Source organism: Oncorhynchus kisutch, linkage group LG30, assembly GCF_002021735.2.
Source record: "Oncorhynchus kisutch isolate 150728-3 linkage group LG30, Okis_V2, whole genome shotgun sequence".
In the NCBI taxonomy this organism is placed as follows: Eukaryota; Metazoa; Chordata; class Actinopteri; order Salmoniformes; family Salmonidae; genus Oncorhynchus; species Oncorhynchus kisutch.
Genome location: NC_034203.2, coordinates 4314434 through 4335315, shown reverse-complemented (window position 1 = coordinate 4335315; position 20882 = coordinate 4314434). Strand labels below are relative to the sequence as shown.

Here is a 20882-nt window from a genome sequence, read left to right as displayed (position 1 = left end):
AGAATAAAATGTTAAGTCCTTCTCCCTAGGATGCTCATGGTGCCAGATATCCACCAATCCAGCCTCAACACAGCTATTCTTAAGTGCTTTACTCATTTTGGAGAGAGGAATGTTGGTTGCAGGAAGTTTGTCTAGATTGTGTGACGTGAAATTCTAAGGATGAGAGGGACTGTAGATTCTTCCAATAATACTTTATTATAAGATGTGCAACAATTGAGCAATTAACTTCATTCAATTAGTTCAATTGCTGAAAGACCAACGAACAAGAGTTGGCTCTCTCCTTTTATAGAAAGTACATCCTCTTATCTGTGTCAGTTAGCAGATGTGCAGGGCCTGGGAACAGAGTTGTAAAATGTAATTTAGCTCTTCTGTGCAGATCAAGATAGCTGATATCTCTACCATTCTCTGTTTCTCACTGCAACTCCCACATACCTACATTCCTGCCGATCGTAGACACGGGAGACAAGTCACACAAGACAACTTTGTATCAGTAAAAATATTAGCATATAACAATGGACAATCTTTAAGTAAAAAACAGCATAGTGTTTACACACTATTACACACTATTGTATTCTGATAACAATGTCCCGATCATGGTTATACAACCTACATTTCAAATGACAGTCCTTAGTGCTTCACGTTGAGTCTATCACTCAAATTCAAGACCCTCAACTTAGCACACACTATCACAGTTAGAATGTACATTTACAAAAAGTATATTCATCTTATATTTCCAGCATTAACTATTCTCATCACATGTGGTAATGACAGATTGGTATCTCAATACATTCTTAGTCTAAATTACTATACATTTCGCAGTGTGCAGACATCCACAATCAACCTGATACCCCAAATAAACAACTTTGGATGAGCCTAAAAAATTACAGGCACAGTTGACCACTCCCCTTCACCGCATTCATTCTTCCATTCCTGGCATTTCAAGTTCTTCTTCAGATAGTGTTTCAGTTCGTGGTTAATGGCACATGTTCAAAGTGGATGACCCTAGATAATGTCTCACCTGAGCCACCACTGTCCTTTACAGTCCATTATGTTTTGTCCATTTTCCTACCAATGCACCAGCAAGTTTGGATGGGATCTCTCTCCATGCTCACTTCACGTGGACTCATGTCGCACTCCCGAGAGAAAAGGCATGAGAGAAAAGGCAGTTGATAGCTTTGACTGGATGCTGTGTACAGGTTGCTGGCTCGGACTCAGGTCTCACAGTAGAAGTGGTACAGGACAGGGCCGTAATGAACGCTATTTTCACAATTACTTCAGCCAGTTAAGGGGGGGTTGAGGTTCACACTGTTCTTGGTCAAATTATTCCTTCCATCTAGACACCATCACCATAACCTTGAGAGAGGACAGACCAGAACAGTTTAGGACATTTCTGATTCAGGAAATCCAGACAAATGATTTACTGTAAAACAAATTATTACTACTACCAACATTCTTAATACAATTTCTAAAACAAATGTCTACGAGAATAACTACAAATTTTTTTTTATACTCCCCTATTACGTATCTGGTGACCTCACCGCAGAGATACCGGGTCAGGGAGTTAGAGGGACAATCCTTAGGGAGACATCCCGACCATACAGCAGACCCAATCTGGTGAGATTCGTTATTGAAGCAAAGACAAAAACAAGACCAACCAAAACGACAACAGCAATACACATATGTGACCGACCGACCGTCTTATGTAGGAAAACATTTTATTGTGTTTTTTCCATTGGCTGAAAGTAGAGACTCAGAGCTACAAAATGGTATATCATACACTACAGTTGAGGAACAATGGGAAAGTAATTCTGCTTTGAAAGTTGATAAACTTGTAAACTCACTTCTGAAAAAATGTCCTTCGAATCTTTTGGTACTACTACTGGAGAGCCCTTTGTGTCTACACCCATTCAGCATTGTTCACACCCTCTTAGGATTTAGCCCCACTCATCTCTTTAAAGGTTGATCATTTTATTGTGTTTTTTCCATTGGCTGAAAGTAGAGACTCAGAGCTACAAAATGGTATATCATACACTACAGTTGAGGAACAATGGGAAAGTAATTCTGCTTTGAAAGTTGATAAACTTGTAAACTCACTTCTGAAAAAATGTCCTTCGAATCTTTTGGTACTACTACTGGAGAGCCCTTTGTGTCTACACCCATTCAGCATTGTTCACACCCTCTTAGGATTTAGCCCCACTCATCTCTTTAAAGGTTGATCATCTGTACTAACATTAACTTGCTAGCTACTTCCAGACACAAATGACAGAACAGCTCACTCAACATTACTCACCCTAGCCGAGCTGGTTAGGCTGTTATGTTATCCAAAGCGTTGATGACGGCAACTGAACAGATTTTCTGTTCGTAAATTCAAAACATGTCGCTCTCGGAGCAGCAACTGTACTGCTGGCAACAATTTAAATCCTCTTTTTTTTACTGACACCATCCATATTCAACGGGTGTTGAACATTTGTAAATTCAGCAATTATTCTGCACTCTGGCACACTCAGACGAGAGTGTTCTGAAAACCAGAGTATAAACGCATCTGAAATGGTTACTTGCATAGCGGCATCTTTTTTTAAGACATGTAGCTAGCTAGCTAGGTAAACAATGAACCATAATCCCAACTCATGACGTTACTACCCTGCATGAATCTGCAGGTAGCTAACCAACCAATGTTAGCTAGCTAGCCAAGCAATTGACTCTTTCTTTCAAAATTAGAAATGTGTAATATCTGAAAATATAGCTAGATAGACTATTCTACCAGTACACATCCTTCATGGATGGACGCGTCTCCTGTCGGATGCCATGGTTGCCCCCAATTTGATGTAACCTGGAGACAGGTGTTTTCTCCATGTCCTTAGCTATCATACTCGAATTTCACTGATTTCAAAACTCTGTCCTCCAGAAAGTGGAGAGTAACACTAATGCAGTTTTAATACACAGTGCATTTAAAAATATATACATTAGACAGGATTACCTAGACATACTGACCAGCTCAAATAGACAGAAGTGTGCTATATGGAAGACCAATCCAAACTCCAGCCCACTCATTATCGCAGCCAGTCATGGCTAGCGGTAAGGTTGGTGTCTTTTTATGTGGCTAAACTAACTAGGCTCGTAATTTAACAATTTTATTCATATTTACAGATGGCATACAAGTTTGTTAAGGTACATTAAATTCACATGTTAGAGAAGACATTTCTCCCAAAAATCACATTTAGATTTAATAAAAAGTTTATGTTCAAATGGCTCTCCTGCGACATATGCCTAGTTTCCTGAAACGGGTCACAAATATCACTCGAGGTGGTGAAAACTTCAATCCATTTGGAGTAACTGTCAAACATTACCAACATTTCTTTTTTCATTTTACAGGCAGGCATGTGAAGAAAAATAATTTGCATATTTACCAAAAGGCCCCAAGGGACAGGTAATAACCCCTTTGGACACCTGACTCACATCGTGATCAATGCGTCTCAAAAAAACAAAACAGAGGGATATATTACAACGCTAGGTAGATATTTTCAGGATTTTATGAGGCTAGTCAGCTTCAGTTAGCTTCAAATTCCAGCTCAGGCTTCATCGATGTTCCGAACGGGAATGTTGATCATGCAACCGCCATTGTCTCAAGCTAGCTTGTACGGCTCGTTTATGTCGAAGGTGGCAAATCGAACAGTAAACTCTTAATTTCATCGGACGATCATAACTGGTTTCCCCAAGGTTTAAAAAGGCTGCACACGTGCTCCCGCTCCACAAAGGTCTTGACCCTTGTGATCTAAATAACTATTGACCTATTTCAAAACTTTCTTGCCTAGTAGAAATAGGAAATTCAGGGATGTGATCTGGACAACATAAAAAAAAAAATCTGGGAAATTAGGGTTTGGCTACGGGGTAGGTCAGTTTAAATTATATATGATTGGAGGATGGTCAGAATAACAGGAATTCCTGATTAATTATGAAAAATAATGAGTGTGTGTGTGGACACGCGTACATCATGAGTAGCTTGATGAAAACAAGTCACCATGTTGTCAGTGTGTATTCCATTGACCTTTGCACCCTTTTTGACCAGCAGCTCCACTACGTCCTTGTGCCCACCATCTACAGTCGTGGCCAAAAGTTTTGAGAATGACGCAAATATTATTTTTCACAAAGTCTGCTCTGTTTGTATGGTGGCAATTTGCATATACTCCAGAATGTTATGAAGACTGATCAGATGAATTGCAATTAATTGCAAGTCCCTCTTTGCCATGCAAATGGACTGAATCCCCAACAAACATTTCCACTGCATTTCAGCCCTGCCACAAAAGGACCAGCTGACATCATGTCAGTGATTCTCTCGTTAACACAGGTGTGAGTGTTGACGAGGACAAGGCTGGAGATCACTCTGTCATGCTGATTGAGTTCGAATAACAGACTGGAAGCTTCAAAACGAGGGTGGTGCTTGGAATCATTGTTCTTCCTCTGTCAAACATGTTTACTTGCAATGAAATACATGCCGTCGTCATTGCTTTGTACAAAAAGGGCTTCACAGGCAAGGATATTGCTGCCAGTAAGATTGCACCTAAATCAACCATTTATCGTATCATCAAAAACTTCAAGGAGAGCGGTTCAATTGTTGTGAAGAAAGCTTCAGGGCGCCCAAGAAAGTCCAGCAAGCGCCAGGACCGTCTAAAGTTTATTCAGCTGCGGGATCGGGGCACCACCAGTACAGCGCTTGCTCAGGAATGGCAGCAGGCAGGTGTGAGTACATCTGCACGCACAGTGAGGGGAAGACTTTTGGAGGATCGCCTGGTGTCAAGAAGGGCGGCAAAGAAGCCACTTCTCTCCGGGAAAAACATCAGGTGATTCTCTGGCCAGCCCAGATCGCTCATGGATTGCCTGTGGGACGTCCCCACTCTGCTGCGCCATGCCTTCGGGGAGATGTTCTCCGTGAGCGGCCCCTTCTAGATGTTCTGTATTCATATCCTGTGTCTGGTGGGGCCTCCCTGCTGGACTTCATCCCCAAGGCCTTGTTCAGCCTGCTAGGCTTCATGGACGACTCCTTTGTCATCTTGCTCCTCTTCATCTTCGTCATGTACCACAAAGTGATGACTCAGAAACTGGCAGGTTGATGAACAGCCACGGGGCAGGAGTATGCAATCAATCCCATACCTCTTTATATCATGTCAGGTCAAAGACACTGTGAGGGTCAGTGCTCTTTTTCTATTGCTTTGGACTTCCATGGGGCCCCGATAACAGTCTTTTGTATTGCCTGTGGGGACTATAGCTGGACCTGAAAAAGGAACATACACTACATGAACAAAAGTATGTGGTCACCTGCTTGTTGTTAATCTCATTCCAAAATCATGGGCATTAATATGGAGTTGGTCCCCCATTGCTGCTATAACCGCCTCAACTCTTCTGGGAAGGCTTTCCACTAGATGTTGGAACATTGCTTCCATTCAGCCACAAGAGCATTTGTGAGGTCGGGCACTGATGTTGCGCGATTAGGCCTGACTCGCAGTCGGTGTTCCAATTCATCCCAAAGGTGTTCAATGGGGTTGAGATCAGAGCTCTGTGCAAGCCGGTCAAGTTCTTCCACAACGATCTCGACAAACCATTTCTGTATGGACCTCGCTGTGGTGAAACAGGAAAAGGCATTCTCCAAACTGTTGCCACAAAGTTGGAAGCATAGAAGCATGTATAATGTCATTTTATGCTATAGCATTAATATTGCTACAGCAAGGGGCCTAGCCTGAACCATGTAAAACAGCACCAGACCATTTTTCCTCCTCCACCAAACCTTACAGTTAGCAATATGCATTCGGGCAGGTAGAATTCTCCTGGCATCCACCAAACCAGATTCGTCCATTGGACTGCCAGATGGTGAAGCGTGATTCATCACTCCAGAGAACGAGTTTCCACTGCTCCAGAGTCCAATGGCGGCGAGTTTGCACCACTACAGCCGATGCTTGGCATTGCGCATGGGGATCTTTGGCTTGTGTGCAGCTGCTCGGCCATGGAAACCCATTTCATGAAGCTCCTGACGAACCATTTTTATGCACTACGCAGTCCCGTTCTGTGAGCTTGTGTGGCCTACCACTTTGCGGCTAAGCCATTGTTGCTCCTAGACATTTCCACTTCACAATAACAGCACAAACAGTTGACCAGGGCATGTCTATCAGGGCAGAAATTTGATGACCTGACTTATTGGAAAGGTGGCACCCAATGACGGTGCCACGTTGAAAGGCACTGAGTTTTTCAGTACGGACCATTCCACTGTAAATTTTTGTCTATGGAGATTTCATGGCTGTGTGTTTGATTTTATTCACCTGTCAGCAACGGGTGTGACTGAAATAGCCGAATCCATAAAGTTGAAGGGGTGTACACATACTTTTGGCCATGTAGTGTACCAGCAGATAACAATAGATGTCCAGTGAGAGTTTGAGATGTACGGAGGAAATCAGCCAAAAAGTATACTTCTTTTGGTAAGGGTACTAAAAGCAATATACAAATAAAATAAATCAACATATTATTATTTCATCACCTGATCTGATGAGATGTAATTCTGCTGAACTGGCTGATCTGAGGTTAACATTTCGTTCATGTTTGCAACTATAGTTATTTTGGGTGTGTTTGAGAAGTACAATGCAATCTCTATCTCCGATAATAATCAAAAACATCCAAAAACAGTAAGTTATGTTGAACTTTGTCACCACACCGAAGTTGACACGTTGTTTGATTTGGGAGAAATGCATTGCTATGTTAAGGAAGCAATAGCTACATGGAATCTCTCGTCATTGATTACCTTTACAGCTGTGGTAGTTGGATAACACACTGGTAATAAAAACAAATGTATATTTTGTTGATAAAGCGTAACACAGGAATATATTCAATCTCTCTTCCCCCTTCAACAGCTAAAATGTTTGCAGATTTATAAAATAATAAAAACTAAAATATCACATTTACATAAAGATTCTGACCCTTTACTCAGTACTTTGTTGAAGCACCTTTGGCAGCGATTACAGCCTTGAGTCTTCTTGGGTAAGATGCTACAAACTTGGCACACCTGTATTTGGGAAGTTTCTCCCATTATTTTCTGCAGATCCTCTCAAGCTCTGTCAGGTTGGACAGGGAGCTTCTCTGCACAGCTATTTTCAGGTCTCCCCAGAAATGTTAGATCGGGTTCAACTCCGGGCTCTGCTGGGCCACTCAAGGACATTCAGAGACTTGTCCCAAAGCCAGTCCTGCATTGTCTTGGCTGTGTGCTTAGGGTCATTGTCCTGTTGGAAGGTGGACTTTCACCCCAGTCTGAGGTCCTGGGTGCTCTGGAGCAGGTTTTCATCAAGGATCTCTCTGTACTTTGCTCCTGACTAGTCTCCCAGTCCCTGCCACTGAAAAACATCCCCACAGCATGATGCTGTCACCACCATGCTTCACCGTATTGATGGTGCCAGGTTTCCTCCAGACATGATGCTTGGCATTCAGGTCAAAGAGTTCAATCTTGGTTTCATCAGACCAGAGAATCTTGCTTCTCATGGTCAGAGTCCTTTGGGAGACTTTTGGAAAACTCCAGGGGGGCTGTCATGTGCCTTTTACTGAAGAGTGGCTTCAGTCTGGCTACTCTACCATAAGGGCCTGATTGGTGGTGTCACAGATCCCTCTGGAACTTTCATCACGCACACCTGTCCCCTATTCCCACGGATTAGTATTTGTATATATGTGCCCTTTGGTTTCTGTTGGGGGTCGATTATTGTTACAATGTCCGTTGGTGCATGTGAATACCTGTGTGGTGTGTTTTGGGCTTTCATCCCCTTGTGGATTGCGCAGATGATTACCGGCCTCGTCCCGTGTCTTAATCATCGTGCATGTTTATTTATTCAAGGTACTCCTCGCTCTTTTGTTTGGGTTTCAACTCTGTGTTTTTGTTACGTGTTTGTTTGGCGTTCTTCCCTGTGCCCTTACACGGCACGCCGTAATTTACGCATTCCTGCGTCTGTCTCCCGAATCCTTCATGCCAGAGTGACAGAATAATCAACCATTAAGGGAGACAGCGGGAATGGCCCATCCGACTACGCTGTGCCTGGTCCGTCCGGCACCGCCGCAACTTCGGCAGCTGCAACTGGGTCGTCCGACGTCGCCACAACTTGTCCGTCCGACAACTCTACTTCAGCAGCCACAACTGGCCCGTCCGACGCCACTGCTACTGGTCCGTCCGACGCCGCCGCTACTTCGGCATTGTCAACTGGCCCGCCCGACAACGACGCAACTTCGGCAGCTGCATCGGGTCCTGATCGACCTGCACTGCGTTCCTGTGATCGTCCTCAAGACCGGTGTCGTTGCGCTGGGGGTACTGTCACGGATCTCTCTGGAACTTTCATTTTGCACACCTGGCCCCACACCTGGCCCCTACGTAACACATGTATTGTTCTAATGATTCAACATCAAATTTGTTCATCCAGTCGGCAAATGAGATTTGTGATTACCTTTCTTCATTCACTGTATTTAGCTACATGAATGGGTTTGAGTAGCATGTCGAATCCTCAGGCGAATTATTTCTCGTAATAACATATTTCCTGTGTGTAGCCGCCAATTCACTGCTTTAGCTACTACTCAGACAATGATGATTAACTTTGTTAGCCCTTAGCTTGTGAAAGTCCAATTCTCTTATTTCTTTTCTCTTTGATATTCCAGGTAGAATGTGAATAACTCACCGATGAGGGCACGATAAATCCCGGACGAGTCCACAATGTTACATTGTGGACTCGCCTCCAGACCGTCTTCACACGGCTCAGGGGAGCCTTGACTTGCTGGCTCCAGGGCCAGAGAAATGTACAGATGCTCTGGGGTAATTCCCACATTTGGGGATCTTATCCGCTGCTAATGACGAGCTAGTCTGGAATTCCACTGAAGTAGTTAGCTTTTATTAAAACTTGTACATCATTTGAAGTAGTCCGAATGACAAAATAAAATAGTGGGCTAACCGAGTAAAAAGAGTGTGGCTCACAGTCCAGCTCCATCCCCATCACACACAATTGCATTCAAAACCGAAAGTTAATTTACTAAGTTACCCATAATGCACTTCCGTGTTTTAAAGCTATACCCCTACTTTACCAACAATTTGTCATTATGGTGTATTGTGTGTAGTGATTGCACAGTAAAGTGTGGGACTTATTTCCATTGTGTTCCCTATTGTTTTACATAAATACATATACAATTACATACTGTACAAACTGTAAAAAATGCTCAACCTCCAGATGAGTATGAGGGGGGAGTTAAACGTACAATTCTTACAAGCTTGTTTAGCTGGTAGCTTATTCTTTAGATGTTTGGAGCTGCTGGTGAACCATAATGTGCAGGCATAATCAAAGTGACACTAGACTAGCGAGTCTTTAGCATGTCCATCCAATTGGTGACAGATTTTCATGCGAATATACTAAATTCTTCATAAAAACAATATGCCATTTCAATGTTTCATTTAGGAAAATTTGTTGCCCGGACAACATGAAAAGGGAAGATTTTTTATTTATTGGCTATTTGAGAAAAGTTATGGACATCCATATATATTCAGATTCAACCGCAAAAAAGGATTTAGTCAGACACCAATTGTGCAAGTTCTCCCACTTAAAAAGATGAGCGAGGCATTTAATTTTCATCATCAACTATAACAGACAAAATTAGACAAAAAAAAATCTATGTACCTATGATGAAAATTACAGGCCTCTCATCTTTTTAAGTGGGAGAACTTGCACAATTGGTGGCTGACTAAATACTTTTTTGCCCCACTGTATATATAAAAATGGTCAAAGACCCCAGCCACTGTTCTCTCTGCTACCACATGGTAAGCGGTACCGGAGTGCCAAGTCTAGGTCCAAGAGGCTTCTAAACAGCTTCTACCCCCACTCCTGAACGTTTAATCAAATGGCTACCCAGACTATTTGCATTGCCCCCCCCCTCTCTCTCTTTTACGCTGCTGCTACTCTCTGTTATTATCTATGCATAATCCCTTTAATAAGATTAATATTACATTGACCCTGTATATAACCTCGCTATTTTTATTTTACTGCTGCTCTAATTATTTGTTACTTTTATTTCTTAATGTATTTTTTTTTTAAATGCATTGTTGGTTAAGGTCTTGTAAGTAAGCATTTCACTGTAAGCTCTACACCTGTTTTATTTGGCGCGTGTGACAAATGAAATTTGGTTTGATATATATAAAGGAAGAGAAGCTTAGACCTAACCCCAGAGAGATTGATAGAAATATGCCAGTGGCATGCTGCGACACCGACATGCATTTATTTATGTCAGTTGGCTACTATACAGATATAGACATACAAAAGGAGGCTAATTCATAAATGTTCAATCAGAATATTTTGTTTTAAGATCAGCGTTATATTGATAGATTATAGCAGGAACTCTGGTAGGCCTGAAATAGACTTCCTCACCTCAAGTTCAACTGTCGGAGTCAGTGGGAGCACCGGAGCGCACTGCCTTATCATAGGCCTGCAGTTGGTAAAGCTTAATAATAGCCCCACCATACCAAACCTTCACAAACCTTTCTAATCTTTATTAGGGTAATATTAGAAGCAATTCAAGGAAAAAAACACACTACCCTCCCCTGTTCCCAATAATAAACCATACAACCCTCCCCAAAGCAACAAAAAAAAGTTTGAGAATCCTCCCCTATTTTGGACGCCCCCCCCCACAAAAAAAATAATTACGACTGCGTTTGTGGTAACTAGTGACATTTATGTACTCAAGCTCCCGCTGATAGAGAGAAATAGTAATGGCGTCTTTTTGTAGGCACTAACTCTGCCATTTTTCGTTGGGTAAAGCCTATGGGCCAGAAAATAGTTAACATATATATATTTTTCATAAGGCCGGTGGTAAACACAGGCTTAGTTGCTCTTATACGTTTTGTTCTATGAGATAATATTAATCAGCTAATGTCACTATGTGAATTTTGAACAATTTATGTCATTTTTAAAAAGCACATAAAAGGCTTGATAATTCATAAGGGTTGTGTTAACTGACTGATATTATCTCATAGAACAAAACGTATAAAATGTCTTAAACCTCTGTTAACCTCAGACCTTATTTTCGATGTTAATCCCAAAACCCTATTCTTTCCACATACATTTTCCCCATAGCAATGGCTGAACGAACAAGACGTAACTCAATTTCCGTTTTTTAGGACTACAAGTAAAGTCAAACACTTGTGAGAATGGTCATAGTGTGGAGTTAAGAAGAACGCGGCAAAGACACGACTGCTAGCGAGGTGCCAATGAGAAGAAAGAAGGGCTTGTCTAGGAATTAAACCCTTGTCATGGACCGCCCACTTGTCAGGGAACGCCCCCTGGGCCCTTGCTGCATTCGGACTACAATTGAAGGGGGCTGACCGCGGGCCAATTGAAAGGAATCCCCTGACTGTGCAAACCGAGCGCACCCGCTGACATCTTCCAAACAGTGTTGGTTTCTAGTAGCAACGCCTGCCAAACAGAAGAGAAGAAAGATGGTCCTGAGTAAGTACAAAGTTGGTTGGCTTATCCCGATAATTTAACCATTTTGTCACTAATGCACAAAATAAATATGGCTAGCGAGTCGTTATTAGACAAAATGGAATGACATCATGGTGCTGTTTTATTTGGTATTCTTCAACTAGCTAAGTTAGCTACTTAACTTGTTCACTTCAGTGATACAAGCAACCGAATAAACTAGCTAGCTAGATAGGTAGCCTAGATAGCATCAACGTGTCACTTGTTGTTTCTACTTTGGTCTACTACAGTAACGTAGCTATACCATTTGCTTCACACCCGTTTTCCATAATAATCTACAGTCACAGAAGACATGGTACGACGTCGGGCAGAGCATAACAACTGCGAGATCCTTTCCTTAGAGGAGGTGTCTTTGCATCAACAAGATATTGAGAAAATAGAACACATTGATAAGTGGTGCAGGGACCTCAAAATTCTGTATCTTCAAAACAATCTCATTCCCAGAATAGGTGATTCTAATTTCTTTACCCTTCCTCTTTTTATAGAATTGCAATTAAATTAACTTTACATTGTTTCATTTAATTTGGGCCTAATCTAACTACCCTATATTTTATATTTGTATTCATTGACCATCAATGCAATTTCAATATTTAGAAATATGTATTAATTTGCTCTCCACAGAAAATGTATATAGATTGAAAAAGTTGGAGTATCTAAACCTTGCTTTGAACAACGTTGAACTGATCGAAAACCTGGAAGGTTAGTATTTTGTGCACATAGCCACTTCTACTATTTTACAACATTGTCCTATCTGTTTGTATTAATGTAGGCTAAGGAAATTACCAAAAGTCTGTTTTTAATAGCATTTCTCCTCAACCATAGTTTAAATTTACATAAAACAAATCCACATGTGCTTTGACTCTAAAAATAGCAATTCCATTCTGGCTTTAGAGAATGAAATAGACCAAATAGAGCTTTAGTCATACTATTCTTGCCTTCTCAACCCGTTACAACAGGATGTGAGAGTCTCCAGAAGCTGGACCTGACAGTGAATTTTGTGGGCCGGTTGAGCAGTGTGGAGTCATTGAAGAACAACCTCCATCTCCGAGAGCTTTTCCTGGTGGGGAACCCCTGCACTGAGTTTGAGGGCTACAGGCAATACGTTGTGGCTTCACTGCCCCAACTGAAGGTATCAGGAGGGATATAAAACAGAAATGTCAAGTTTTAATGTCACTTTGCACAAGTACAGTGAAATTAAGATCATACGTTCAAATCTCACTGACGCCGTGCCATAATAAAAAAATAGATGCTTGCATTATTAATGCCTAAGCAAATACATTTCCACGTGTCCTATCTATGCTTGGAGTTCAAAACAATTAACCCAAACTAAGCTAGCAGTGTTATTAAAACTCTTATTGAAACAAGTTCTCAGTACTTTATTTAATTACCTTCAAATAACCTATCATTTCCGTACTCAGAACGTTAATAAAAACTCTCAGGACAATTTTCAGGTAACCATCGTAAAATGTTCTCAGAACCTCCCAACAACCTAAAAAGTAACATTTCCATAACAGGCGAAATGTTCACTTCCTTTCTCTTAAAAAAAAACATTCAGTTTTACAAGTCAGGAAACTTATGGCTTCGTTACCCAGAACCAATTGGAAACCAAAAACTTCCAAGGAAGCAAATGTGCTAACTGGGCTTCAAATATACACTGAGTACACTAAACATTAGGAACGCCTTACTAAATTTGAGTTACCCCCCCCTTTTGCCCTCAGAATAGCCTCAATTCGTTGGGGTGTGGTCTCTACAAGGTGTTGAAAGCGTTACACAGGGATGCTGGCCCATGTTCACTTCAATGCTTCCCACAGTTGTCAAGTTGGCTGGATGGCCTTTGGGGGATGGACCATTCTTGATATACACGGGAAAATGTTGAAGTGGATGAACCCATGAGCGTTGCAGTTCTGGCACCTACTACCATACCCCGTTCAAAGGCACTTACATCTTTTGTCTTGCCCATTCACCCTTTGAATGACACACATGCACAATCAATGTCTCAGTTGTCTCAAGGCTTAAAAATAATGTTTTAACCTGTCTCTTCCCCTTCATCTACACTGATTGAAGTGGATTTAGCAAGTGACGTCATAGTATCCCTGCACATTGTTCATCAACCTGTTCATCATATTCTTATTTTGACATCTTGTGTGTTTTTGTTCTACCTTTAACATTTTTGTTGTATTATATTGCTGTTGGGGTTAGCACTTGCAAGAAAGGCATTTCACTGTACTTGTGCATGTGACATTGAAACCTGGATTCATCTGGTAAGTCTGTCATGGAAAAAGCAGATATCCTTAAAGTTTAGTACACTCGGTGTATGCCTTTAACAGATACTTTTATCCAAAGCGACTCCCAGTAGTGTCCATGCATTTTCTTAAAAGATATGCGCAAAAAAACACACACACACAGACAATCGCTAGTCTAGCATGTACTTGCTCGCCTGGAGATAGCCTAGCATGGTAGGGGAAATATTTTTTACATTTTTTCCAGTATCTGGATGGGAAAGAGATTGGCAGGTCGGAAAGGATCCGAGCCAGACAAGGCCTAGATGAGGTAAGGAGGCGGATTCGGCAGCAGGAGCAGGATTACCTGCAGAAGAGAGCGAGTGAGAAAGAGGAGGCCCAGAGAGAGGGAGGAGAGGTGCAGCGGGGGCCGAAAAGGGAAAGCCGCTCCTCTGTTAAAGCGAAGAATCCTGGCTTTGATGGTCGCTGGTACACTGACATCAACAACACCATGTATGTTCAAGCTTTCCACCTTGATTTTATTTTATGTAGAACAGCAGGGATAACTGGTGTATCTGTGGAGTAACCCTAACCTCATCTGAAGTTATTGAATTCAGTTGGCCCGGTACTGTATTTCAGTTCACTATCAATCACTCCGTTTTATGAAATGTAACTCTGAAGAGTTTTGTTTATTGATCTATAGCCCTGTGCATGAAGAAAACAAGGAGATCCAAGGGAGAGAGGAGAAAGAGAAGACAAGCTGCCTTTCTTCAGAAGACCAGGAGAGGGAGTTTTGGGAGAAACCTTGTGCCTATACTCCAGAGTCACGCCTGGAGACTCACCGCCACCTTGACGAGAAGAAAAAGGCAAAAGAAAGGTAGGTAAACAGCCAACAATTCTAGGGAGAGCGAATGTTTTTGTAATGTTACTCGTAATGCTCCCCTACTGTTTGAGTGTACAGTTTTCCCTTAGAATGTTCCCCTATCTATATTATCAAAAACTTTAGAATGTTTTGCTGTTAAAGTTAGGAGACCATTCCCTTCATATCAAGCATAACTTATCTAGAATGTGGTTACAATGTGGTTGCAATGTCCTCAGAATATACAACATGAATGTTCTAGATGCGTTTTATGGGTTTGTAGCATGTGTCCAGTTTTCTGAGGGTTAGGAGAATATTCCATCAACGTCCCACCAAACATTTACAGAACATGGTTGACATATTCTCAGAATATAAGATATTAATGTTCTAGACGCGTTTCATGAGAACGTAGGAAAATGTGTCTGTATCAGTTGTCAGGATGTCGACAGTCCCAAAGAGTTGTTCTCCCCCACAAAAAAAAGATTCATTTTACATCACACCTTGTTACTGTTGCTGAGCCAGTCAAGGCCCTGATTGGTGAACCACTGATAGCTTTTTGTCTGTTGGGAAGGTTTGGGATACTCTCACACACAGTGCTTTCAACACAGTGTTTTCAACTTAAATATTTTACACACTTTGATATACAAAGTGCATGTTCATTTATACAGTAATTATTATTCAACATGGGTTACACCAAATTTGAGGGATTTCTGTACAGTTGTCTAATGTTGGTTGGGGCACAGTAACCTGTTTTAATGATACTCCTGAATCACAATGATCAATACAAGTTTTTGTTGAGTGTACTTTTAACAGAGCTCATATGTACTTTGAAGTGCTTTCCCCCTATTGCTTACAGCCTTACACCTATCAAGTTGTTTCAGATCTACACAAGTGCCTAGGGAGGAGGGTTTAGAATTTGCTTATGGTTAGGGCCTAACTATACTAGCCCAATAAGCACATGCCCTAGAGCAGGGTTTCCCAAACTCGGTCCTCTGGACCCCAAGGAGTTTTATTTTTTTCGCTACGCAGCTGTGTCAATTTTTTTTTAAATCATCAAGCTTTGATAATTTGAAACAGCTATGTAGTGTTAGCAAAAAACAAATTGTGCACCCCTTGGGGTCCTGAGGGCCGGGATTGGGAAACGCTGCCCTAGAGATATCCCTTATTGGTACAGTAGCGAGAGCTTTTGTCATTGGTGATGTTGGCCTGCCTGGGTTCGAGACCCGCTAGGGGAGTCACCCTACTCTCACATTCTTCGCAATATATGTTACAGTTATGCCACGTTCACCTGCTAGTTGGAACTAGGAAACTCAGAAATGTTCGACTTGATAACTGGTTCTAGTTATACATGTGCCACGTTCAACAAATTAACAAGTTGTACATTTCTGAGTTTCCTAGTTCTAACTAGCATGTGAATGCAGCACCACAACACACCTATCTGATCGAATTAAAATGAGTTTATCATTGAAAGATGGGAATCTATAGGATTTCTCGAGCATGAATTATGAACATATTTCCACTACGTAATAAATTATAATTATTTATTAATCCTAGAGGCTCTAGCTGAGCATCTCAAAGAGAACTCTCCATAGGGGGAATGCACTTTGAAGTAAATCTCAGCTCTATTAAAGTACACTCAAGAAAATGTTTATTGATCATAGTGATTCAGGAGTATCATTAACAGGTTTTAACATGCCCCACCAACATTAGACAACAATACAGAAAGCCCTTAAATTTCTGAAATAAGTAACTAAGATCAATAATGAGTATATTAAGATAAACTGATACCTGCCAAGGATGTGGTGGCATAGCAGGAAGATCAGAGTACTGTGAACCAAGAGGTTGTGTGTTCAAATCCCAGGTGAGTAATAATTACTGTTTAAATGAACCTTCACAATTTAATCATATGTCAATTGAAAGTGCTGTTTTTGTGTGTCCCTAACTTTGCCAACAGACAAAGAGTTGTGAATGGATCAGTGGTTCACTAATCAGGGCCTTGATGGGCTCGGCAGCAGTGACAAGGTCTGATGTGTATTGATTTTACATTTTTTTTGTGGTCTTTGGGACCATCAGGCAACATCCTCACAACTGATAAACAGAAATGTTGCTGCAACGTCCCATGAAGCGTGTCTAAAACATTAATATCTTATATTCCGAGAACATGGCAACCATGTAATGTGAATGTTTGGCAGAACGTTGATGGAATATTCTCCTAAAGACCTAATGAGACTCTTAACGGAACATTCTCTGAAGTTGTGGGGACGTTTGTTGATAGCTGGGTACACTCATCTACAAATAATCCAATATGTTCTAGGCCGCCGCTTTCTATGGCTCTGTCTCTCTGTCCGTCCGTCTATCATATACAGTGCATTCGGAAAGTATTCAGACCCCTTGACTTTTTCCATATTTTGTTATGTTAGTCTTATTCTAAAATGGATTACATTTGTTTTCATTTTTTAAAATCAAACTACACATAATACCCAATAATGACAAAGCAAAAACAGGTTTTTAGAAATGATTTAAAAACCATACAAAACTGAAATATTACATTTACCTAATTATTCAGACACTTTACTCAGTACTTTGTTGAAGCACCTTTGGCAGCGATTACAACCTCTAGTCTTCTTGGGTATGACACTACAAGCTAGCCACACCAGTATTTGAGAAGTTTATCCCATTCTTCTCTGCAGATCCTCTCAAGCTCTGTCAGTTTGCATGTGTAACGTCTCTGCACAGATATTTTCAGGTCTCTCCGGAGATGTTCGATCGGGTTCAACTCCGGGCTCTGGCTGGGCCACTCAAGGATATTCAGAGACTTGTCCCGAAGCCAATCCTGCATTGTCTTGGCTGTGTGCTTAGGGTCATTGTCCTGTTGGAAGGTGGACTTTCACCCCAGTCTGAGGTCCTGGGTGCTCTGGAGCAGGTTTTCATCAAGGATCTCTCTGTACTTTGCTCTGTTCATCTTTCCTTCAACCCTGACTAGTTTCCCAGTCCCTGCCGCTGAATAACATCCAACAGCATGATGCTGCCACCACCATGCTTCACTGTAGGGATGGTCCAAGGTTTTCTTCTTACGTGTCACTTAGCATTCAGGCCAAAGAGTTAAATCTTTGGTTTTATCAGACCAGAGAATCTTGTTTCTCATGGTCTGAGAGTCCTTTAGGTGCTGTTTGGCAAACTCCAAGGGCGCAGTCATGTGCATTTTACTGAGGAGTGGCTTCCATCTGGCCACTCTACGGTAAAGGCCTAATTGGTGAAGTGCTGCAGAGATGGTTGTCCTTCTGGAAAGTTCTCAAATCTCCACAGAGGAACTCTGTCAGAGTGACTATCAGGTTCTTTGGTCACCTCCCTGACCAAGGCCCTTTTCCACCAATTGCTCAGTTTGGCCAGGCAGCCAGCTCTAGGAAGAGCCTTGGTGGTTCCAAACTTCTTCCATTTTAGAATGATGGAGGCCACTGTGTTCTCAGGGACCTTCAATATTGCAGAAATGTTTTGGTCTCTGAGCTCAATTGACAATTCTTTGGACCTCATGGCTTGGTTTTTGTTCTGACATGTGGTGTCAACTGTGTGATCTTATGTAGACAGGTGTGTGGCTTTCTAAATCATGAACAGTCAATTGAATTAACCACAGGTGGACTCCAATCAAGTTGTAGAACCATCTCAAGGATGACCAGGATGCACCTGAGCTCAATTTGAGTCTCATAGCAAAAAAGGGTCTGAATACTTACAGTGGGGAGAACAAGTATTTGATACACTGCCGATTTTGCAGGTTTTGAGGTCTGATCATAGGTACACTTCAACAGTGAGCGACGGAATCTAAAACAAAAATCCAGAAAATCACATTGTATGATTTTTAAGTAATTAATTAGCATTTTATTGCATGACATAAGTATTTGATACATCAGAAAAGCAGAACTTAATATTTGGTACAGAAACCTTTGTTTGCAATTACAGAGATCATACGTTTCCTGTAGTTCTTGACCAGGTTTGCACACACTGCAGCAGGGATTTTGGCCCACTCCTCCATACAGACCTTCTCCAGATCCTTCAGGTTTCGGGACTGTCGCTGGGCAATACAGACTTTCAGCTCCCTCCAAAGATTTTCTATTGGGTTTAGGTCTGGAGACTGGCTAGGCCACTCCAGGACCTTGAGATGCTTCTTACGGAGTCACTCCTTAGTTGCCCTGGCTGTGTGTTTCGGGTCGTTGTCATGCTGGAAGACCCAGCCACAACCCATCTTCAATGCTCTTACTGAGGGAAGGAGGTTGTTGGCCAAGATCTCGCGATACATGGCCCCATCCATCCTCCCCTCAATACGGTGCAGTCGTTCTGTCCCCTTTGCAGAAAAGCATCCCCAAAGAATGATATTTCCACCTCCATGCTTCACAGTTGGGATGGTATTCTTGGGGTTGTACTCATTCTTCTTCTTCTTCCAAACACGGTGAGTGGAGTTTAGACCAAAAATATTTATTTTTGTCTCATCAGACCACATGACCTTCTCCCATTCCTCCTCTGGATCATCCAGATGGTCATTGGCAAACTTCAGACGGGCCTGGACATGCACTGGCTTGAGCAGAGGGACCTTGCGTGCGCTGCAGGATTTTAATCCATGACGGCATAGTGTGTTACTAATGGTTTTCTTTGAGACTGTGGTCCCAGCTCTCTTCAGGTCATTGACCAGGTCCTGCCGTGTAGTTCTGGGCTGATCCCTCACCTTCCTCATGATCATTGATGCCCCACGAGGTGAGATCTTGCATGGAGCCCCAGACCGAGGGTGATTGACCGTCATCTTGAACTTCTTCCATTTTCTAATAATTGCGCCAACAGTTGTTGCCTTCTCACCAAGCTGCTTGCCTATTGTCCTGTAGGCCATCCCAGCCTTGTGCAGGTCTACAATTTTATCCCTGATGTCCTTACACAGCTCTCTGGTCTTGGCCATTGTGGAGAGGTTGGAGTCTGTTTGATTGAGTGTGTGGACAGGTGTCTTTTATACAGTTAACGAGTTCAAACAGGTGCAGTTAATACAGGTAATGAGTGGAGAACAGGAGGGCTTCTTAAAGAAAAACTAACAGGTCTGTGAAAGCCGGAATTCTTACTGGTTGGTAGGTGATCAAATACTTATGTCATGCAATAAAATGTTAATTAATTACTTAAAAATCATACAATGTGATTTTCTGGATTTTTGTTTTAGATTCCGTCTCTCACTGTTGAAGTGTACCTATGATAAAAAATTACAGACCTCTACATGCTTTGTAAGTAGGAAAACCTGCAAAATCAGCAGTGTATCAAATACTTGTTCTCCCCACTGTATGTAAATAAGGTATTTCTGTTTTTATTTTAATACATTTGCAAACATTTCTCAAAACCTGTTTTCGCTTTTTCATTTTGGGGTATTGTGTGTAGATGGATTAAAAAAATATTTTACAATAAGGCCGTAACTTAACAAAATCTAGAAAAAGGGAAGGGGTCTGAATAGGGGATGCACGATATATCGGTGAACATATCGGAATCGGCTGACATTAGCTAAAAATGCCAACGTCTGTATCGACCCGATGTCTAGTTTAACGCCGATGTGCAAAACCGATGTCAAAGCTGACGTGCATACCCATATAACGTAGGTACATGACGTAATGACGCCACGTAACATTTTGCGCTACACGTGCAACACAGCATTCTTAACCTAGCCCACAATGTCTGCTGTGTGGATCGAGCAGTCAACAAGTCCAGCAGTCATTTGAAAGAGTAAGAACATTTCAGCGAGACCACTCAAAAGGGAAATCCATTAAAGCCAAGATAATGGAATTCATTACCCTTGGCAATCAACTGTTCTCTGTCGTGGGTGATGTTGGCTTTCACCTACTGGTCGGGCACCGGTACACACTACCAAGTGCGCTATTATTTTAGATATTGCCCTACCGGAGTTACACAGTAATAGCGTCACTGCTATTAGCTTCATGGTATACATACTATTGAACGCCTTGGGTCTTTACGTGTCAAAGAATATACAGTGGCACTGTCAAAGCTGTACAAAAAAGCAAACACTGGCCACGAACGATGTGTTACAATACCGCATTGGTAATAAAGCATCATTTGTTCAACCGCAACTCCTGGGGTGGCTAGCTTTAGCTTGGTACCTAGCTAGCACCAATACAACCAGTCTGAAAGCAATGACCAGTAGAAACTGCAGTCATTGTCATTATTCTTAGCAAAGATTTAGGAATCCTTGTGAGTAAGTATTAGCTAGGTTGCCACTTGTTGTTCACCTACTGAAAT

General features: G+C 41.8%; 1 protein-coding gene across 4 annotated transcripts in view; it reads left to right on the top strand.

The window, feature by feature from the left end:
• Positions 1-11404: 11404 nt before the first annotated feature.
• The window catches only part of dnaaf11 (dynein axonemal assembly factor 11), a 67231-nt gene continuing 57753 nt past the window's right edge, over positions 11405-20882 (top strand). For 2 of the 4 annotated variants that reach the window (XM_020466399.2, XM_020466402.2), the window contains exons 1-6: positions 11405-11498; positions 11813-11980; positions 12153-12230; positions 12488-12660; positions 14019-14263; positions 14454-14627. In XM_020466399.2, coding sequence (XP_020321988.1) covers positions 11489-11498; positions 11813-11980; positions 12153-12230; positions 12488-12660; positions 14019-14263; positions 14454-14627 — 848 coding nt within the window. In that variant the 5' untranslated portion in view covers positions 11405-11488. The remainder of the gene's footprint in view (positions 11499-11812; positions 11981-12152; positions 12231-12487; positions 12661-14018; positions 14264-14453; positions 14628-20882) is intronic. The other 2 variants (XM_020466400.2, XM_020466401.2) reach the window with 2 other exon arrangements.